The sequence below is a fragment of the Aotus nancymaae genome, unplaced genomic scaffold (assembly GCF_030222135.1).
Source record: "Aotus nancymaae isolate 86718 unplaced genomic scaffold, 86718_ANA_hifiasm-v0.15.2.pri h1tg000036l, whole genome shotgun sequence".
In the NCBI taxonomy this organism is placed as follows: domain Eukaryota; kingdom Metazoa; phylum Chordata; class Mammalia; order Primates; family Aotidae; genus Aotus; species Aotus nancymaae.
Genome location: NW_026988450.1, coordinates 90570994 through 90592220, shown reverse-complemented (window position 1 = coordinate 90592220; position 21227 = coordinate 90570994). Strand labels below are relative to the sequence as shown.

Sequence of the window (21227 nt, the reverse complement as noted above, 5' to 3'; positions counted from 1 at the left end):
ATCACTATCAACACAATCACCAGTACCATCACCATTACCACCACCATCACCACAAACACCACCACCATCACCATCACTATCAACACAACCACCAGAACCATCACAATTACCACCATCACCACAACCACCACCACCATCACCATCACCACCATCACTATCAACACAATCATCAGCACCATCACCATTACCACCATCACCATCACTATCAACACAACCACCATCACCATCACCATACCATCACCATCACCACCACCACCACCACCACAATTACCATCAGCATCATTATCAACACAATCACCAGCACCATGAGCAGCCCTTAGGGACTGAGGTCCACCCAGGTGGAGAGCAGAGGGCACAGGGCTGAGCCTCAGGGGCTCTGACATGGCCTTGATGGGCTGCATGACCTTGGGCAGGTCACATTCTCTCTCTGGGCTCCCACTTCCTCACGGGGGACTGTAGAACTCTCCCTGTTGGCAGCTCCCGGGGCACAAGGATGGCCAGGAGAGCTCACCGAGGGAGATGCTTTGAAAATTGTAGGCAGAAAACCTCCTCAGAACTCAGCACATCAGAGCTGAGTTCAGAGCCCCTGAACCCCAATCCCCAGATGTTTTGTGAAATTGAGGCCCCGGGGAAAGGCAGGCCCAGGAGAGAGGAAACACCATGGTTCCCCTAGAGCCCAGTGGATGCTGTGCCCTCGGGCAAGACCACGACCCAGTCACTGTCTGCGGGGAAGCTCGGCCACCCTCCCCACCAGCCACATCGACCTCTCGGTGCCCGACCTTGGGCAGCAGCCAAGCAGTCAGTTCCGATTATCGGCTGACATCGTGCTGCCTGGGGAGCTGGACTGTGTGTCCTCTGGACACGTTGGGAGTCCCCGCTCGGCCCCATGGGCAGTGACCTTGAGTTCTTGCTCCCTGTCCCACACTTGTACTCAGTGAGACAGGAGCAGGAATCAGCGAGATGGGACCAAGTGCCTGGAGGCGCATCCACACACTCACAGGCATCAGCGGCCTCTGGGCCTGTGCCTGTCACCTGCCCAGGCTTGTTACTGCTCAAACGCAAGCTCTCCTCCACATCTCTCCACACCTGCCCAGGCCACAGTGTGGCCCCAAACACCCACCCAGCACACTCGGAAGAGATAGCAGCTGAGCTCTGTGGCCTTGGGAAAGGGAGTTTAGGTGGGGAGTGAGCAGAGGCTTTGGGCCCTGAGGCCTGGCTGGGGCTCCGGGGAAGGCTGTGGCCTGGCCTGCTGGTCTGAGGACAGACAGGGCAGTGAGGAAGTGCAGGCAGACGGGGAGGGAACGCAGGCTGGCGCCACTTGGGAACATGTTCAGGGAGGACAGCAGCACCCGGACCCGCCCCTGCATTTGTGCAGCATGGACATGGCTGAGTGTGTGGGGCACCCTTGGAGGGGCCACAGCCCAGCTGGGTCGGTGGCAAAGGCGGAGGTGACTGGGTTGGTGAGAACGAAAGGAGGGAAGGGCACCCAGACCCCTCTCATGACCTCAAGGGGAAGAGGTGTGGGATACAGGTGCCAAGGCCACCCGTGCCCAGCACCTGGGGGGCACCCACCTCCACACAGACACGTAGATGATGACCAGCATGAGCAGGGTGAGTGAGGACACGCCACAGCCCACGATGAGCGTCACGGACGGCAGGGTCGCCTTTTCCATGTTCTGTGAAAACCGGGGAGAGACCTCGGGGAGTGATGCGCCCCGCATGCCCACTCTGCCGACCCGAAGACTGAGGCCCGAGAGGCCTCAGCCCCCGGTCACACCCCCAGCGTCCAGCCCAGCCCCTCCTCCACCTCCCCCGCCCACCTCTGAGAGGAGGGGTTTCCTCTAACAGCCTAGCGGCCCCCACCTCCTGGCCCGCTCCCTGCAGAGGCCCCCAGCCCAGCCCCTCCAGAACTCCCTTTTGGGGCTGCGCCCTGGGAGGATGGGCCCTTCGCCCGTGCCCCAGTCACACGCCAAGCCTGACGGCAGATGAGACTTTGCTGCCATCATGCCACAAACCCCCACCAATTCCAGGCAGGCGCCACCCCTACACTGCAGATGGGGCCAGGGAGGTCCAGGCCCACCGGCTCGCACTGTCCTCTCGTGCCCAGGCTTTGAGACACCCCGGGGGGAGCAGCAGCTTTGGCTCCGGCCCACCCCCATCCGAGATGCCATCCAGCCAGGCGGACACCCCACGCCCACCAGTCCTCCACAGCTCCAACACATCCCCGCCAGCTTCCTTGCATCAAAGCCCGGCTCCTTCTCGGCACTGCAGGTGCCTCTGTGTCATCTTCACAGCCCCTCAGTCCCCTGCAGCCTCTACGCCCAGCCGCCAGCCTGGCACCAGTCACCCACCCCACCTCTAGCCCTGCCCCCTGCAAGCGCCTCTGCAGGTGCGGGGGAGGGGCAGGGAGAGGTTTACCAGTGCACAGGAGGGCGCCTCCGCCTGCTGGGAGGCCGAGTGTGGTAGCTGGGTGTCATCTGGATGCTGGGGTGTCCTGAATAAAGTGGGGCCTTCCTCCTCACCACCTGGGAGGTACTTAGTGGAGGTGGCCACCCCTCCCTAGGGAGGGCCCCCACTCCTCCCTAAATCTTCTACCCTGGGCATCGTCCAAATGCCACACCTGGCTCTCTGCAAAGGCCACCGGGCTGGCCCTGCCCCTGGCCAGCCTCCCTCTCCCGACAAGACTGCCTCTAGCCCCCGAGGCCTCCTCGTTCCCTCAGGACTCTTCCCTAGCGGTGCCCCCAGAAGACCCTTCCCACTTCACATGGCTGCGCCTCTCACCACTGCACTCGGCTCATCCCCTCCTCTAAAGGACCTGGTCCAGCAACAGACCCCACCCTTCCTGATCCCATGCCCCACACAGCCCCTGCACGCCAGGCCGGAGGACAGACCGGAGGTCAGGTGGCTGAAGGGGCGTGCATGGCTGCGGAGGGGACTCAGGCTGGCATCACTTCTCTATGGATGAGTTCACCCTGAGCCACGGCACAGCCCATCATCCAGGTCGTGAGCCAGGCTGAACTGCCGTCCCGGGCCTCACGGGCACACAGCAGGTGGGTGTACGCGTGTAGGGGCGTGAACAAAGGCCCCTGCACATAGAGCTTTAAGATGGCTGGAGGAATTCAGGAGAACGAGCCTGCAGTCCCTCTACAGGCCCTCGAAAGGAGGCAGAGGTGATCAGCCAGTCAGGAAGGTGAGGCCTGGGGAGGAGGGGATGCTTAGGGCACCCCCAACCCTGAAGCTGACGCCTTCCTGGACCCTGCCCCAAGTCTGCTGACCCTGGCATACTACCCTGTCGCCTAAAGCCCCGGGCAGCCCTTCTTGCCCCCGTCACAGGGTGCTCGGCATCCCCTGAGCCTACCCAGTTGCCCTGCAGCCCCACCCACCCCAGCCTGGGCCCCTTTCCCCTCAGCCATGCCTGACAGCGGTCTTCTATGCTCTCCACCAGCAACATACTGCTCCTGCGCCTTGACTGCTCTTCCCTGCACCGCCTCCTCCAGGCAGCCTCCCCTGCCTCCCAGGTCCTGCTGGTGTCCCCCTGATCCAGTTCGGAGCCTCTGCTGTGTGTGGCTGCTATCCCCACGGCTGAGTGTCTTCCATGTCCCTGAGCCCCAGAGGGCCCCGCCCAGCAGGGATGCTCAGTCAACATCATGAGCCAGTTGAATGAAGGTGGGGGAGGCAGAATCCAGAAAAGCAAAGGAGCTGGTTCAAGGTTACCAGATGGCACAGCAGAGGGTCCCGCTCCAACACAAACCGAGGTTTCCGGAGGTTCAGCGTCGTCGCCAGGACTCCTGGCCTCTGCCCTGGCTGGGTAACCTCAGGGCCCCACCTGTCCCGGTCCTGTTCAGTGTGGGCTGCCTCGCTGCCACCTCCCGGGGCCACCCCCATCCTCCCACCCTCCTGGGCCTGCCCGGCTCGCAGCAGTCTGCACTTCGGCCTCCATGAAGCCGGCAGTGGCACCCGAATCAGAGTGTGCCAGTGGAGCCCTGGGGAGTGCCATCCGAAGCCCCGGCCCAGTGAGGGCCTTGGCCATCGAGGATCCCCCACCCCCCACACCCCCTTGCTCCTGCCGCCTCAGCTCCTCCCAACTCCACTCCAGGCCCAAATGAGGCCTGAAGTCACACACTTGAAGCTCTGTCCTAGGGGTGATGCAGGCCACAACCCTGACGTGCACAGACACACACCCCTTGGGCCCACACACGCAGGCACCTGGAGCCACACAGACACACTTGGGGCCCACACAGACACACACACCCAGGGCCACACACACATGGGGCCCACACAGACACATGCACCCAGGGATCACACACACACCCGGGCCCTCCCCCTACACACATGCACACACCCAGGGCCCACACAGACACACACACCCGGGGCCCACACAGACACACACACCCGGGGCCCACACAGACACACGCACCCGGGGCCCACACACGCAGACACCCAGGGCCACACACACACACCTGGGCCCTCCCCCTACACACATGCACACACCCAGGGCCCACACAGACATACACATGCACACACCTGGGGCCCACACAGACACACGCACCCAGGGCCCACACACGCAGGCACCCAGGGGTCTCACACACACACCTGGGCCCTCCCCCCACACACATGCACGCACCCAGGGCCCACACAGACACACGCACCTGGGGCCCACACGGACACATGCACCCAGGACCACACAGACACACACACCTGGGTCCCACACATGCAGGCACCTGGGGCCACACAGACACACTTGGGGCCCACACAGACACACACACACCTGGGGCCCACACACGCAGGCACCTGGGGCCACAAAGACACACCCAGGGCCCACACAGATGCACACACCCGGGGCCACACAGTCACACACACCCGAGGTCACACAAACACACACACCCGGGGCCCTCCCCCTCACACACACACCCAGGGCCCACACAGACACACATACCCAGGGCCCACACACGCAGGCACCCGGGGCCACACACACACCCAGGGCCACACAGACACACACCCCTAGGGCCACACAGATACGACTGGGGCCCACACACACACGCCCGGGGCCCATACACACATGCCCGGGGCCCACACACACAGGCACCCAGGGGCCACACACACACACCCAGGCCGTCCCCCTACACACATGCACACACCCAGGGCCCACACAGACACACACATGGACACACCGGGGGCCAACACGGACACACGCACCTGGGGCCCACACACACAGGCACCTGGGGCCACAAAGACGCACACACCCGGGGCCCACACGGACACACACACCTGGGGCCCACACACACAGGCACCCGGGGCCCACACAGATGCACACACCCGGGACCCACACAGACGCACACACCCGGGGCCCACATGGACACACACACCCACGGCACAGATGCACACATGCGGGTCCGGCACAGACACACGACTGACACCCCCACACCTGGCACTCGCCTCCCAGGCCAGGCTGTTCTGCCTAAGCACACCAGGTGCCACAGCTCCAGCTGTGCCTCCCTGGAACGAGGCTCGCCTTCCCTTCGTGCACAGAAGCCCTGCCCGCCACCAGGGTTTCAAAAGTCGCTGCCTGCACGCACGCAGGCCCCTCGAGCCACCCCAGGTAGCCTTGCTCACCTCCACTGCCCACACTACGCTCTGGGAGGGCAAGCTAGGAACAGCAACGCTGAGCCCCGCAGGAAAGCCTGCTCACACCTCTCCTGCCTGCCACAGCCTGGAGCTCAGGCCTCCCACCGGTGGTCCTCTGGGATTGAAGTCCTATCGCATGCACCTGCCAGCTCTCCCACCGGCCCGCCTGATCCCTCTCCTCCCGCCAGGCTCATCAGCCCCCGGTTAATTCACCAGTGCAGTGCTGAGGCCCAGGGCCAGGAGGCCAGCTGGATAGGGACAGGTGGGAGACAGGGTGACCCCAGTAATATTTCCAAGACACTGGGCTGGCCCAAGACCGGCCTGCCACGAAGGTCACGGGCGGCCGAGTAAGTGGCTCACGCCAGGCCTCTGTGGCCATCTGCTTCCGCCTGCCCTCCTTAGGCCTGGCAGCCGAGAGCCCGCCAGCTCTCCCGCCACCCGCCTGAACCCTCTTCTGCCCGCCTGGCTTCTCAGCCGCTCCCCACGGCCCTTGCTCAGCAGATTGTGTTCCAGGCGACAGAGAAGGGCCGGGCAGTGGCCTGGGCGGGCGCAGGGGTCCCAGAACTGCAGACTCCACTAGGAGGGCTAGGCCGAGACCAGCCTCAACTCACGCCGAGGAGAGGCAGAGCCAGGCAGGACCCCTGCCGGAGACTGGTTCAAGTCAGGCGCAGCCGCCCAGGCCCCCGCACATGCCAGGCCCCTGCCCTGCAGGCGTTCCCTGACCTTCAGGCGCCTGGCTCTCCTCTCAGCGCAGAAGTTGCCACCTCACAGAGGCCCTCCCTGCACACTCGGTCTGAACCAGCCCTTGGCTCTCTGCCCCATCACCTTCACTTAACCCTCTCCAGGGTACCGGTCGCTGCCCCCACCAGTGGCTTTTCCTGGTTGGTGACAGAGTGACTGCCAATTTCCACCCCACAAACTCCTGACTCCCAATCTTCTCCTGAACACTGTATCCACCCTATGCCCCCTAAGGACTAATTTCTACCCACAGCACCTTCGTCCTGTCACCACCCCAACACCATCTATGGCTCCCACATGCCCACAAAACTAATTCCTGACTCTAACCATAGACTAAGCCCTGAACCCATCATACACCGAAGCCTGACCTGGATCATACCCCGAGCCCCAATTTCCATCACACCTTGGTCCCTGAATCCAGCCACAGACTAAACGCTGATCCAAGTATATTCTGACCCTGGATCTCAGTCAGCCCTGATGCTGGTCACATCCTGAGCCCTGAGCCCAATCACACCCTGAGCCTTGATTCCAGTCAGGCTGTGAGTGTTGCCCTTGTGCACACACTGAGCCCTGATTCCGGTCACGTACTGAACCCTGACCCTGGTCACACACTGAGCCCTGATCCTGGTTGCAAATGAACTCTGACCCTGGTCACAACCTTCTAATACAGTCTGAGGCACATCACAGCAACAATACCACCACCAACTGGCTTTTCAGACCGTTTACTACACGCCAGGCTGTGTCAAGTGCCATAAATACATCACCTAGTTCAGTCTCCACCACGCTGAGGCAGGTGGCATCATCCGCCTGACAGGTGTGACTCAGAGCGGTTACTCAACCTTCTGGCCGTCACAGGCCTGCAGCGGCAGAGCTGGCATCTGCACCGACACCCTGGCTCTCACCTCCCCTCGCTCCACCATCCTGCCCGGATCTCATCCCGCCCTGGCTCCCGGGATGCCCACAGACCAGCCTCTACCAGCACCTCAGGCCCTGTCTGGTCAGCAGCCCCTGCAGCCATTCTGAACCCTCAATGCCACAGCCTCTGCCCACTCAGACCAGAGTCCCCACGCCCAAAGTGTCCATCCCACCCCAGCCAGGCCAAGCTGGGCAGCACCCCTCTCTCTCCCTGTTCAGCCCAGCTCGTTGGGGATGCCTCCGCACTGGCCCGCTGGGCTCACGCTCCTCACTCTCACTGGGACCCCTGGGCACCCAGGCCCCACTGCTCTCCCCTCACCTCCCAGCCTCCCACCAGTCCATTCTCGCCGCTGGGCTCTCTGCCTCTCCTGCCGCCTGTGCCCACTTCCCCACAGCTTCGTACCTTCCTCACTCTGTGGTGGCTGCGACTCACCCCACAATTCTTGGCTGGGACCCCACTCCAAACCTAGGCCCCATGCACATCTCCCCACGCCACACTCAGGAGGTGGGGTGGCTGTGGCCACGCACCCAGAGCCCACCCACACCCCTCCTCATTTCCCTCGGGCGGCTGCAGACCTGTGTATGCACACAGCTGCTTCCCACATCAGCCCCCGCACCCCAGCCCAAGGCCCTCAGAGGGACGGGCATGGTGGGCAAAGGAACATGCCAGTGGCAGGCTGCACAACAGCAGTCTCCCTTCCCTCTCGGGCCCTTCCCCCAGCATCCCTCGCCAAGGAGGGAGAGGAAGACCCCAACGGGCTCTGGGGCCAGTGAGCGCCTGCTAAAGGCTGCACCCACCCTGGCTTCTTCCTGGCACTCTGGCTCTCAGCTCACACCCCTGCTGGTGCCCAGAGCCCAAACTGAGCCACAGGTGGTCTGACCTTGTAAGGGAGCCAACCACCCTCCCATCTCACGGATGAGGACACTGAGGCCCCCAGGGTCCAGGCAGCCTGCCCTCGGTGCCGTGGCTCTGAGGACTCTGGCAGCCCATGCCCCAGCCTCAATGCCCTGTTTGGGAGAGGAGGACAGGGCACCCACCATGCCTGCTGGCATCCTGCCCTGTCAACACCAGTGTGGGTGGGCTGGGCTAACTCTAGAAGCCCCAACGACAACAGCAATGGAACCCTCCCCCGACAAAAAAGGTCCAGGAGTGTGCATCTAGCTGCCTCCACCCCTGCCTGCCACCCCGCAGAGCAGCCGCTTCCCCCCACTTGTGCACTGCGGATGTAGGTGGGGGGCTCCTCCTGGAACAGCCCCTCAGCATCAAGCTCCCCCCCGCCCCTCTCTGAACAAGTTCCCTCAGCCAGGCCCACTCCGGAGTTCAGTCTGGTGACCGATTGGGACACTACCCAGCGGGACTGCCCCATTCCTGGGCTCTTTCCGAGCCATCCGTTTCCCTCCTCACAGCCTCCCCTGGGTGGTACACGTCCCCTCCCTTTCCCAGGTGGGGAAATTGAGGCTCAGAGGAGCTTAAGGCAGGGCCGGTCCAGGGTCACAGTGTGTCAGACACAAGCCTGTGTTTCAGCACCCCAACACTGAACTGCTGCAGGCCTGACACTGGGCCGGGAGGAGGGGCAGACGGGGCACACCCCACCCACCGGTTCTCTCCTGCCCACGTCCTCCTCGAGCACCCACAGGAAGAGCGGCACCCAGAGACCAGAGGCTGGGCCCTGTCCTGCCTGGTCCAGCCTCAAAGGGGCCCAGAAAGGCTGCGCATCGAAAGCCACAATGTCCATGGCCTTCTACACAGAGGCCACCTCTTCCAGGGAGCCACTGGAATGGCCCTGCCGACTGCTGCCTGCAGGGCTCTGTCCGCAGAACCAGCAACATCCAGAACCTCGCCTGAGGGGACAGCCCAAGCAGGGGTGCACTGGGGTTGGGGGCCAGACACAGACCCCTGCCCAGCCCACTCACCCAAGACCTTGAGCAAGGCTCTCTCTCTCTGGGCCTCAGTTTCCCTGCCTGTCAACAGAGGATTTTACTGGCAATGGCCTGGAAGGTTCCACCTGGCTCTGGCACTGTGGGAGACCCCATCTGACAATATCACCTGCTCCCCCACTCTCCAGACAACACAGCTGGGAGGCCGGAGTGTCCTCTGAGAGGCCGGACTACCTCCCACATGGAACCCGGGGTCCCACGAGGGCCAGGAATGCCACCTCCAACACACAGGAAGGCCAGGCCCCTCCAACTGCACCCTCCACCCGCCGCTGACCCCCAGGCTTCCACTCGAGGTCTGGGCAGAGGCACGGGGTGAGCACACGGCTCAGGCCCTTTCCTGCTCGGACCGTTGTGGCCTGGTCCTGGGACCCGGCAAAGGGCTGTGGCCCACCTCAGGCCAGGGTGTAGGATGTGCAGCTTGGCCGGCCGGAAGCAAGAGGGCCCACCTGCCCCAGCGGGCTGTGCCCAGCACCCAGGTACCCTGCCAGCAGCTGGCCCTAGGTGCTGTAGCCATAGAAACCGGCAGCCCCCACAAGAATCACAGAACAAAAAGGAGGCCCCGAGGTGCTGAGGCTTGTTGGAGGGGGGTGGATCTGGGCCAGGGCCCCTGCCTGGGGCCACCGCCACCTCCACGGACCAGGCTCTACTTGGGGTGGGTCGAAGGGTTCTGCCAAGGCGGCGGCTCCTCCTCTTCCCTCTCCCTGGCAGGCGGGAGGACCAGGGGAAAGGGTAGCCCCTCCACCGGCGACGCCTCCCAGCCCCCAGCTCAAGACTCAGTCTCTCCTCAGGCCCAGGCTCCTTCCAAGCTCCCTGAGCTCCCGGGCCTCCAAGGCCAGGGGAGATGGGACCCACCCATCAGTCACTTTTCGGGGGTCCCGGCTCCTCCCAGGCCCGTCCCCAACTCCACGCTGCCACCCACTCGGCGCCCACCCACCCTCTCCAGAGGCTTAGGGACCCCGCCGGCCGGGCCAGGCCACGGCGGCTGCGGGGCGCAGCGACCCCTCCGGGACAGGACGGGTGCGGCGCCCCCCCCGCAGGCCCCGGCAGCCCCGCCCGCGCCCCCGCCCCCGCCCGCGCCCCTCCCGCCGGCCCGGCCGGGGTCTCACCGCGTCGGCGCTGAGCTGGGCTAAGATGGCGAAGGTGGAGAGCCGGTCACAGAGGCAGCGCGTCCGGAGGGCGTCGAGGGGCACCGTGCGGCAGCCGCGCCACGACCAGGGCCCGAGCTGCGGGGGGGCGGAGGAGGAGGAGGGTCTGGGGGCGGGCGGGACACGGGAGGGAGACAGGCGGAGCGTCAGCGGCAGCGGGGACGCGGGCGCTCCGGCCCCCGAGTGGCGGCTCTGCGCCCCGGACCTGCACCCGCGGCCGCGCGCCCGCCCGTGCGCCTGCCGCCGCCAGGCCCCGCGGCCCGGGCGCCCATGCCGCGCTCTGCGCCCGCCGCCGCCGCCGAGAGCCGCGGAGCGCAGCCCGAGGGAGAGCCGGGCGGGGGCGCCGAGCGAGCGGGGGCGGGGCGGGGGGCGAGAGCTGGCCCGGGGCCCGGCAGCCGCCCGCCTGCGCCCCCGCCGCCCCCAGCGCCTCCCGGGCCCGCGCCCCCGGCCCGCGCGGGAGGGAGGGGCAGGCCCGCAGGGGCGCGTGGGCGCACGTGGAGCGGGGAGGGCTGGTGCGAGCCGGGTGTGGCCGGGGGGCGCGGGGCGGGCTCGGAGCGCGGCGAGGGGCCGCTCCGGAGCTGTCCGCCCCGCGGCCCAGGGCGCCGGCTGAGAGCTGGTGACCTTGGGCCCGCTCCATCCCCCACCCCCACCTCCCCCGGGCCTCGTCACCCCGGCTGCCTGCGGCTCATCTCCTGGGACAGACACAGCCTTCCCCGCGGGGAGGCCTGCCGCTGGAAACTTCCCTCTGCGGTCTGACCCAGCCGCCCGCTGTCTGCCCCGGTTTCCATCTAAGCACGCATTTAAGCACAGGACTTGTAACTCTGTGCACCGGGACTGACCTGCTCTGCAAACCCCTCCTCCTCCTCTCCACCCCAGCCTCCTCCTGTTCTTCCTCCTCCACCTCCTCCTCCTCTTCCTCCTCCTCCTGCTGCTTTGGAGCCGAATTCCCCCACCTTTCAAGGCAGCCCTCCTGTCCGGAAGCCACCGTCTCCCTCCTTCACAGACCTGGCCCTGGAGCCAGGCCTGCCTTCCTGCCTGCTGGGGCTTGGCTGGCGGAAAGTGCCCAGGGGGTCCTCTCAGGGCTGAGTCCCCAGCCCCACCCAGGGTCCTGGGCCTGCCTGGTGGAGGAGGGGCTCCAGGCCTCCTGAAGAGATGAGCCCCAAGAGCTTGCTGTGCAGCTCTGCAGCTGCGGAGCCCCAGCTGCTGGTCTCCCTCCTACTGTCAGCTGAAAAGCCCTCACCCCTCCCTAAGTAGCTGGGATCCAGCCCCTAACCCCGGACTTCGGGAGAAAAGCCCAAGTGGAGGGTCTGCCTATGGTCTACCCTAGAGCCTTCAAGCTGCTGTTTTACCCTATTCCCACCCAGGGATCAGGGCGGCCAGGCGCCTTGCAGTTTTCAGCTCACCTCTTCCACTCCGCCCCCACTGTACCCACCGGGCTGAGGCTGGGAGCCAGAAGGGACCTGCCCCCTTGCCCTTTGGCGAGGAGCTCTCTCCAGCCTGCGGTCCCCAGAGGAGCCTGGAGATCCGCCCACACGCAGCCCTGACCCTGCTCAAAAAGCCTGGGCGAGCAGCCTCTGATCAGACATCTGGCTTTGAACTGTGCCTCGGCTGTGCCCTAGCTCTGTGACCTTGGAAAGCTACCTACACCACCTCTTGCTTCAGTCTCTTCATCTTTAAAATGGGGGTGGGGCGCCCAGAGGGAAGCACTCAGTCCACTCCCGACAGCGCTAAGCTGCACAACGCCGGGCTCGGAGCACGCATGGGTGGGTCACCAGTACCCACGTCTGAGAGCCCAGAGCAGTCTCTACTGAACTGGGGATGTTGCTCAGGCTCCTTCAGCAGCAGCATATCCTGAAATTCGGGCCCAGTGGAGAAGGGACACGCTGTGAGCGGCCGGGGAGACCCCTGAGCATGCCCTTAGCGTCTACTATTATCTCTTGGGTCTTCTCTGCCTCCTAGGGGAGGACCTGCTCTTGTTTTACAGAGAAGGAAACTGCGGCAGAGATCACAGACAAGGCAAAGCTGGGAGGAGGCCGGGGAGCCGGCGTCGGGGAGCCAGGGTTTAGAAGCCCGAGGCTCACCTATCTCTGGGACCCTCAGAAAAAGGAGGCTGCAGAGGCATGTGGGAGCCCTGGAAGGGACTTGCACCATCAGGCTCCAGAGGACGCCTCTGCCTGAGCCTGCTGCCTCTGCCCGTGTGAACCTCACAGGCTCCAAAGCGCAGCCACCCACCACACGTACCCAGCCACTGGGATGACCGCCGGGGACCCAAGCTGCCCTGCGATGGCCCAGAAGTCGCAGACCTTGGGTAGGGACCCCTTCAGCCTCTCCCTGAGCCAAGTGTAGATCCTGGTAACCACAGATGGAATCCAGGGCCCAGGCAGGCTCTGGGGCTATAGAGGGAACAGGAAAGGGGGTGTGGGGTCCCTGGAAAGTCCTGGAGCTCCAAGTGACACCCTAGATCCTATATGCTGGCCAGAGGGTTTTCCAAGGCCTTACTCAGGTGCACCAGGCACACCCCACTCACCACCCGCCTCCATCCCCCACACTCTCCAGGGCAGAAGCCACTGTCCCCACACTGCAGAGGAACAGGTGGGACAGAAGCCTGAGACCCACCCCGGACACAGAGCCACTAAGCCCTAGCTGGCGGCCGTGCAGCAAGGGAGGCTCAGGTAACTCCCAGGAAACCTGCATTAACTGAGCTTATTTCCTGGCTTAGGATAGGTCTCAGGTTATCCCTGACGGTCCCTTGCAGACCTGCAGTTGAAGTAAAGGTTCAGATGTAGGCCCTGGGTGGGAGAGGAGCAAGCAGCCAGGCACGTAAAAACTGCAGTTCAGGCCTACTGCTGTCTTGCTGTGTGACCTTGGATAATCGCTGCCTCCCTGAGCCTCACATCTCCCACCGAGAGGGCCCATCCGCGTGCCCGGGGTGGGTGTGCAGCTGTGGTCTACGCCTGCCAGCCTCTGACCAGACACCAAGACGGCCACCCCGAAGAGTTCTGCAGATGGCTTCTCTCTGCGCAGCTGGCACTGGGTTCCAGTCCCAGCTCTGCTTCTCATGGTCCAGGCACAGCACTACCTCAGCCCTGTTCTGAGCAAAGGGGCCAGGAACCCAGCTGCCCACCTGCCTGAGGGTTGCTGGGAGGACTTGGAGGGTTCAGGGAGCTTGGCTGGCTAGGGCCAGCAGCCTGGCAGGTTCCCAGCTGCACTGGCCGGTCTGCAGGACACCAGGCCTACAGCTGCCGGCCACTGCCTGGGAGAAGGCTAGCCTGGAAGCCGGTGCCCGGGCCCCAGGGCTCCCACCATGGGTGCTGATTTGCTTATCAGCCTCTGGGGGCAGGAAGAGAGAGGGGCTGCTGCCCACCCACTCTCTGAGAGTCAGGCCAGGGCCTGTCCCTACTGCCTTAGGCCATGGAGAGCCCAAGGAGGCACCTGGCTGTGGTCCAGAGACCCGACTGGTCAGGCTGGCAGCTCTGGAAGGAGGCAGCTCCTGGCCATTCCTTAAGGGCCTGGATCCTGGGGTGGGGCTCACTGGGACCTGCAGGCCTGCAATGCAGATGCCGGGGCCTCAGCCTCTCTACCTCCTCCAACGTCCTCCTGTCTCCAGCGGCCTTGGCAATGTGCGTTGGGGAACAGCCTCCCAACGTGCAGCCCAGGGACAGGGACTCTCTCCTCTCCCTTCCTGCACTTCCACGGTAATGGCTTCTACGCTGTGCTAAGAGCTTTCTGCCAGTTTATCATTTGATTTCTGCAGGAACCCTTAGGTCAGCTTTGTAGATAAAGAAACCAAGGCTCAGAGAGGCAGCGATTGTCCAAAGCCTCACAGCAAGACAGCAGCAGGCCTAGAACCTGGTTTTATCTGCCTGGCTGCATGCCCCTCCCACCCATGGCCTACCCTGACAGAACTGCAGGTCTGCAAGGGACAACCTGAGACCCATCGCAAGCTGGGAAATAAACTCAGTCAATGCACGTTTCCTTGGAGTGACCCGAGCCTCTCCTGCTGTGCTAGACCTCAGCCGAGGACTGGCCTTTAGCAGGACAGATGGGGTGGGCCCTGACCTGAGACCTTCGTGGGCAGCTTAGATACATGTCGCCTTGCGAAAGGTAGCAAAGCCTCAGACCTCCCTCTTTCAACAAAATCTCTAGGAAGCATTCTCTTGTACCAGATCCTGACTTACAACATCGGGAAGTTCCCCAAGATGTCTGACTGAAATCCTTCCTGCTGCAGGGGGCACTGTTCCCATCTCTGCAGACAGGCAAGTCTTCCCCTTCCCTGGCACACAGCAACTTCCCTGCACGTGGGGTACCTTTTGCCACCTCTCGTCTTAAGCTATAGAAACTTGGAATATCTGGGTCACAGAGCGAGGTCCCCTCCTGTGCCCAGGCCTGAGGAATCTGGGTCAGTCACACCTGCTCCCCACCCCCATGGGTCCAGGGTGAGAGCAGGAGCTGGGGCAGTGACACCACCCAGGACCAGCCAAGCAGGGGCCTGGCTAGAGCAGGTCCCCTTCCTGCCCAAAAGGAGTGGGGACCTAGAGGGACCTGGGACCTTCAGATGGGAATCCCAGGGCAGGGCTGTGCCTCCCCGCTAGACAGGGCCCACGACAAGTCCAGCCACTGCCCATCCCTCTGCAGACCACGAGTGACCACCATCATCGGGACTCTTCCCACTCGGCTCCTGCCCAGGTCGCCAAGGACCTCCATGTCCAGAAACCCAAGGGCCAAGTTCCTGTTCTGTTTACTCCACCTCGGGGTGGCCAGGTGCTCAGTCAGCACCCTGTTTGCACATGTGGCCCCGGGGGCACATTCTGGTGCATGACAGTCCTGCAGGCGCCCACGGCTGCACACCAGGGCAGGGCGCACAGCCAGGACACCCGTGCATCAATGAATGGGGAGGGCACGGCCAGCCCACCATTGCTCACCTGGAACCTTGGGTCCCCTCTTCACCTTCCCCACCTCCTCCCGCTAGCTGCCCACCAACAAGTCACACCAGCCCCACAGTGCCCACCCTCCATGGCCACCACTCGTGCCCCTGGCTACTGTGGCCACCGCCCCTTGCCCTGCTCCACTGGCCTCCCAGGGCATCAGTCACTTGAAATATGTCAGGCCACATGGCCCAGCTTAGCACCCTGCAGCAGTTCCCTCTTCACTCACAGCAAAGGCCACAGTGCTCCCAGGGCGCGCAGGGACTGGCCCCAACCTCCCTGACCCAACCTCCCAACTCACCCCTTTGCCACAGTCCTGTCAGGAACCCCGGCTCCCAGCAGCCCCCTCCAAACCAGTGATGGCTGCAGCGCCCCGGCAGTCCCCAGCCCAGGGTGGATCCCCACCTCATGTCGCCCTCAGCACGAGTGCAGGGCCACAACCTTGTCCCCATGTCCCAGGGGAGGGTAGCTCAGAGAAGGTCCCTAGCTGGCTAGCGGGGAAGGGCCTGGGCCCAGCCCTGCTCGGAAAGCCCCCACAGACGCCTCTGCTGGGCCGGGGGCAGGTGGGAGGCCTTGGGAGAGCCCACCGTGGCTCTTCTGCTCTTGGGGCCCCTGCCCTGTCCCCCTCCCAGCAAGTGCCCGGACGATGCTTGTCCAGTCCAGCCCGGCGGGGGATCCAGCAGCCAGGCCGATTCCCACCCTCGGAGCTCAGCTGCCTCTCCTGTGAGGCGCGCCCAGATCCTCACCCCGCACCTGTCCATGGGACGGCAGAGGCACGGTGCCTGGACAGGGCCTACAGGCTCATGGGACACCAGGGGACAGTGATGGGGAGGGCGCACAAGATCCCACCCACCCACCCACCCACCAAGCCAGAGCCTTCACTGCATTCACGATGCCTCCGGCCGGCCCACGAAGCAGGTGCTATTATGGGACTGTGCACCGTCGGGGTCCCCTCGGATTTGATGGGCTAATTCACACTCTAGTGTGAATGACTCACAGGGCGTCCTCCCACATAACAGAAAGAAGCCAGGAGTGGGCACAGCACACTGCAGTGGGGGAGCTCAGGCTCGGGGCAGGGAGTGGAAATGCCGTCTCTGCAGGCAGGGGCTTCGGCTTCCAGGCCTGGCCCTCAAGACCCTGAACCGGCTGGCCTCCCCAGCGCCACTTAAACCAACATGCAGCTCTGCCACACCTGGGTACAAGCCTCTCAGTCACGCTTCGTCCATCAGGAGTGCCTGCCTCCCGCCTCTGCCTACTGACTTCTTGGCCATAGACGAAGACTGGCATTGTGTCCTCCCCCAGGAAGTCTACCTGGATAACCAGACTTCCCCCCTGCCCTTCCACGAGCTCCTGGGCATTGCTCCTGACCCTCAGCCAGACCCTTCTCCTCTGCTGTTCTGGGCTCCCCTCCCTGTGTTCTGCCTTGCCGAGCAGCCAGAGCTCCCCGCGACCTTTATCTGAAAATGGAGAGCCCCACAGTGCCCACATTCCACGGCCACCGCCTGTGCCCCTGGCTGCTGCAGCCGCCTCCCTTGCCTGGTGGCATAGGCCAGCCTGGTGGGAAATCCAGCAAGCACATGCCCTCTGCTGCCTCCAGGCCCCAGTTCTGGTTGGTCCCCTGGCCACAGGTCCTGAGTCCTCTGTGACTCAGTGCCTCCCTCCAGGGTTCCCTGAGCCACTGCCTCCCCCAAGAAGCCTCCTTGACGCCCGCTCTGTGCCTGGGCCCTGTCTGGCTGCTGGTTTGTAAGTATCTCCAGGGCAGGCCTGGGTCAGCTCTGGCCCCTCCCAGCTCAGGGCCTGGGGCAATGCCTGGGATCCTGAGGGGACTCTGGTCACTGTGACCCACCGACCCTGGTGTTTGAACACCTGCTTGACCTGGGTCTCGCTGAACCCAGCTGCCAGATGATGCTGGAGCCTGCTCAGGCCTGGCGCCCTGCCTATGGGGCTGGCTCCTGGGCTTCTCCCGGAGATGCTCAGTCTGAGCCTCCCTCAGCACCAACAGGTCTGTAACCAGGGCCTCCAGGGCTTCTCGTGTTCCTTATGATGCAAGATGCCAGTCTCCTGGCTCCTACCGGGCGCCGCCACACTGAGGCAGGGCTCCTGGCCACGGGCCAGCCCTCCCCAGGATCCAGCAGCTCTTCTCCTGAACTATTTACCCACCTGGGCAGAGGCAGAGAGTCCCCAGGCTGTCTGCCAGGTAGAATGGGGCTCCTGAAGAGGGCAGGGTGCAAGCTGCCCAACCTGGCAGAGAAGTGACCTGGCCCAGGAGGGCTGGGGTCCTGCGGGGCTGCTCAGCCTGCTGCCCCTCCCCAGTACGAGGCTGGCACTCAGAAGCCTGCCCTGAGCCCTCTCCCCTTGTGCAGACCCACCCCTGCTGTACCTGCAGCCCTGCTCTGCCTGGCCTGTCACCCACCCTTGCCAGTGGGGGCTGCTGCCCAGAACCCACACCCTCTTACGCTCCCGCCATTGGCGCCCAGTGAGCAGGTCAAAGGCCAGCACAGTCCCTCACTCTCTCAGCAAGTGCCTCCCTGGTCTGGCCTGTGCCAGGCCCTGTGCTGGGCACTGGGCACCCCCACGAGCACTGCCTGGTTCTAGCAGATCCCAGACCTTCCCCTGACTACAGCCGGCCCAGCCTCGTCTCCTCCCAGACCGCCATGACCTCAGAAGCGACGCCTTGCCTCTCCTGTCCATTTCCCCGCCCACCGGGGCGGCTGTCTGCATGGCTGTTGGGCTCTGGTTCCTTAACTGTGTCACGGGTGGGTCTCGCTTCCCTTGGGGGCCTTGGGCTGCAAATTCACCTAAGAGCTGGGCCTACCACCACCACCACCACCACTTGTCACCACAGCCTCCACCCTCAGAGCTACCAGAGGCCAGTCACTATCACCACCATCTACGATACAACCAGAACCACCATGGTCGCTATCCCCACCATCACCCCATTGTGCTATCAACACCATCATTACCACTGGCCCACCACCAGTACCAACAATACCATCAGCCATCATCACACCATAGTCATTACCTCCAGACACGATCACCGGCATCCCGCCATCAGCAACACCGTCACTACCGCCAACAGCAGCAACACCCGCTCCATCGTCATCAGTGACACAACCATTGCTGCCACGCCTTCACCATCGATGACACCAGCACCATAAATACCACTCTTTGTGCCACCACATCACAACCACCACCACTAGCATCCCCACCATCAGCACCAACACCATATGCTACCAACAATGCCATCCTCACCACCACCAGCCCCAGCATCACCATCTCACTATCACCACCACCCCCACCCCATCATCACCATCACCACCATCATCATCATCACCACCCCATCATCACCATTACCACCCCATCATCACCACCACCCCGTCATCACCACCACCACCCCGTCATCACCACCCCACCACCCCATCATCACCACCACCCTGTCATCACCATCACCACCCCGTCATCACCATCACCACCCCATCATCACCATCACCACCCCATCATCACCATCACCACCCCATCATCACCATCACCACCCCATCATCACCATCACCACCCCATCATCACCATCACCACCCCATCATCACCATCACCACCCCGTCATCACCATCACCACCCCGTCATCACCATCACCACCCCATCATCACCATCACCACCCCATCATCACCATCACCACCCCGTCATCACCACCCCACCACCCCATCATCACCATCACCACCCCATCATCACTACCACCACCATCCCGTCATCAAAACCACACAACCATCACCACCACCAGTCATCATCAAAACCAGTGATGGCTGCATCACTACCACCACCACCACATTAATAGCACAGTCATTACCATCACTGTCTCCACAACCGTCGCCATTACTGTCCCTTTGCAGTCATCACAGTTAGCACTGGTCACCCACGGTCACCAGCATCACCTCCACTGTGAGCACATCACCATGCTCTCATCACCCACACTGCCATTCGCCTCATCAGAACCAGCCCCGTGACTGTCCCTGGGACTGGTAACAACAGTCACCAGCATTCGACAGCAAGCGCTTATCCTGTGCTCACCACGTCCAAGGCACAGCGCGAGCAAATCAGGCTAGCGGGAGAGATGGCCGCCACCACCATTGCTGGCAACAGGTGAAGTCTGAACTCAGGCAGCCACACCATCGCCACTGCCTGTCACACCCGACAGCCCTGCCCTCCAGGAATCTCCCTGCTGACCCAGCTCCCAAAGCTACAGTCACCTCTGGTGACCTCCAGGTCGTTCCACCATCCCTGCTTCCGGGTACCTCTGCACCAAGGCCAAGAGAATGGACACTGACGGCCACTGTGCCATCCCCGCTAACAGGGAAGCTCTTCCTTTTGTCTGCTCCTGTCCTGCCTTCCCACATCCATGGGAACAGTCAAGTCGCCACCTCCCTTCCTGACCTCAGGGTAACACTGAGTGGCCTGGGAAGGGGGGCTTTGATGAAGCCTTTTCTGCTGCCCTAAATGAGCCACTGTGCTCCTGGGTGAGGGACGGAGGGACACAGGCGCTGAGGGGAGGAGGCTCACAGCCTCCCAGGCCCATCCCCATGGCCCGGACCCCTGCAACCGTTCCTCTACCTGCCCTCACCCCCATGAGGCATGGCTGAGAGGGGCTCCCACGGTGGAGGAGTGGCACAGGGGGGCGGAATACAAATGTCCAGCCTGCCTGTCCCAAATCCGAGCAGCGCCAGGCAGAGGCCATGAGACTGGCATCTTGCATCGTGAGGAACATGAGAAGCCCTGGGGGCCTTGGTGGCAGGCCTGTCAGTGCTGAGGAGGCTCAGACCTGGCAGCACAGTGAGAGGCACAGAACCCAGCCCCACAGGCAGGGCATCAGACCTAGGGCCTACCGAGATGGCTGCTGGGAGCCATCTGGGTGCCAAGGAGCCGGGTGGGCATTGAGGGGTCGCTCCACGTGGGCCTGAACCCATAAGCCTGCTGCGACCCCATTCTGAGTGCCAGCTTCTGGTCAAGGTCTGGGCCCATCTGGCTTGTCCAAGCTCCTGGCAGAAGGCCTGGCACCAAGCAGGCACCCAGGAGGTGGCAGCCCTCTCCTTGCACACCCCCGCCACCCCCACAATTCCACCTCTGTCACCTCCAGGGCCAGAGAGCTCACCCTGTCTGCTGCTTGGCAAGGGGCCCCGGAGCCCCGAGCAGCCCCATCTACCCCAGCCGCTCCCAACTCCACTTTCGCCGACACTGAGGCTGCCTCTGGGCCTCTGAGGCTCTTGGGACCTGGCTCCAGCTCCCTCTTAAAAGCCAACGCAAGTTCTCTTCCTCTAGGAAGCCCACTCCCAGAGTTGGCCCCAGATCCCAGCACACAGGGTGGCTGCACCCCAAGTCTCCAGCCCCCAAGGATGGCACTCTGTTCAGTGCCTGCTTGCAGTCCTCTGGGAAGCCATCCTGGACTTCTGGGGTAGGACTGTGCCCACCTGCTGCACAGCCCCGCTCCCATTCCTTAACTCACAGTGGGCCCACCTCACAGACACAGAGGCCAAGACTGGACGAGGTGAACCTCCCCACGGCCACCCCGCCAGTGAGGAGCATGCCAGCGCTGCAGCCCTGCCCCTCCCAACTGCCAATCTACCCTGTGTGCGTGCTGGCCTGCCTGGAGTGGGCACTACCAGCCCACTTGGCACAGCCGGGGTGGGTGGGAGACGGATGGCACTGCCCAGCAGGAATGGGCTGAGCAAAGGTCTGGCGGCCTGTGGCTGGGGCAGGCCCGGGAGCCACATCCAAGCTCCAAGAGAGGGAGAAGGAGATGGCCCCCGAGGAGACAGTGGCACCAGGGGCCTGGCAGGCAGACTGGAGGTTCTGTTATGCCCACCGGTCCCCTCCTCCACTGCAGAAACCCATCCCAGCCATGCCTCATGGGGGCTGCCACAGGCCATGCATCCGGCAGACTTTCTCTAGAAGA

At 63.5% G+C, this 21227-nt stretch overlaps 1 protein-coding gene across 2 annotated transcripts in view; it reads right to left on the bottom strand.

Annotated features, from left to right (window-relative positions):
• ADGRB1 (adhesion G protein-coupled receptor B1) overlaps positions 1 to 21227 on the bottom strand; it is a 104985-nt gene that overhangs the window by 33049 nt on the left and 50709 nt on the right. For both annotated transcript variants that reach the window (XM_064384663.1, XM_064384662.1), the window contains 2 exons: positions 10323 to 10467; positions 1573 to 1676 (listed from right to left, as the gene is read on the bottom strand). In XM_064384663.1, coding sequence (XP_064240733.1) covers positions 1573 to 1676; positions 10323 to 10467 — 249 coding nt within the window. The remainder of the gene's footprint in view (positions 1 to 1572; positions 1677 to 10322; positions 10468 to 21227) is intronic.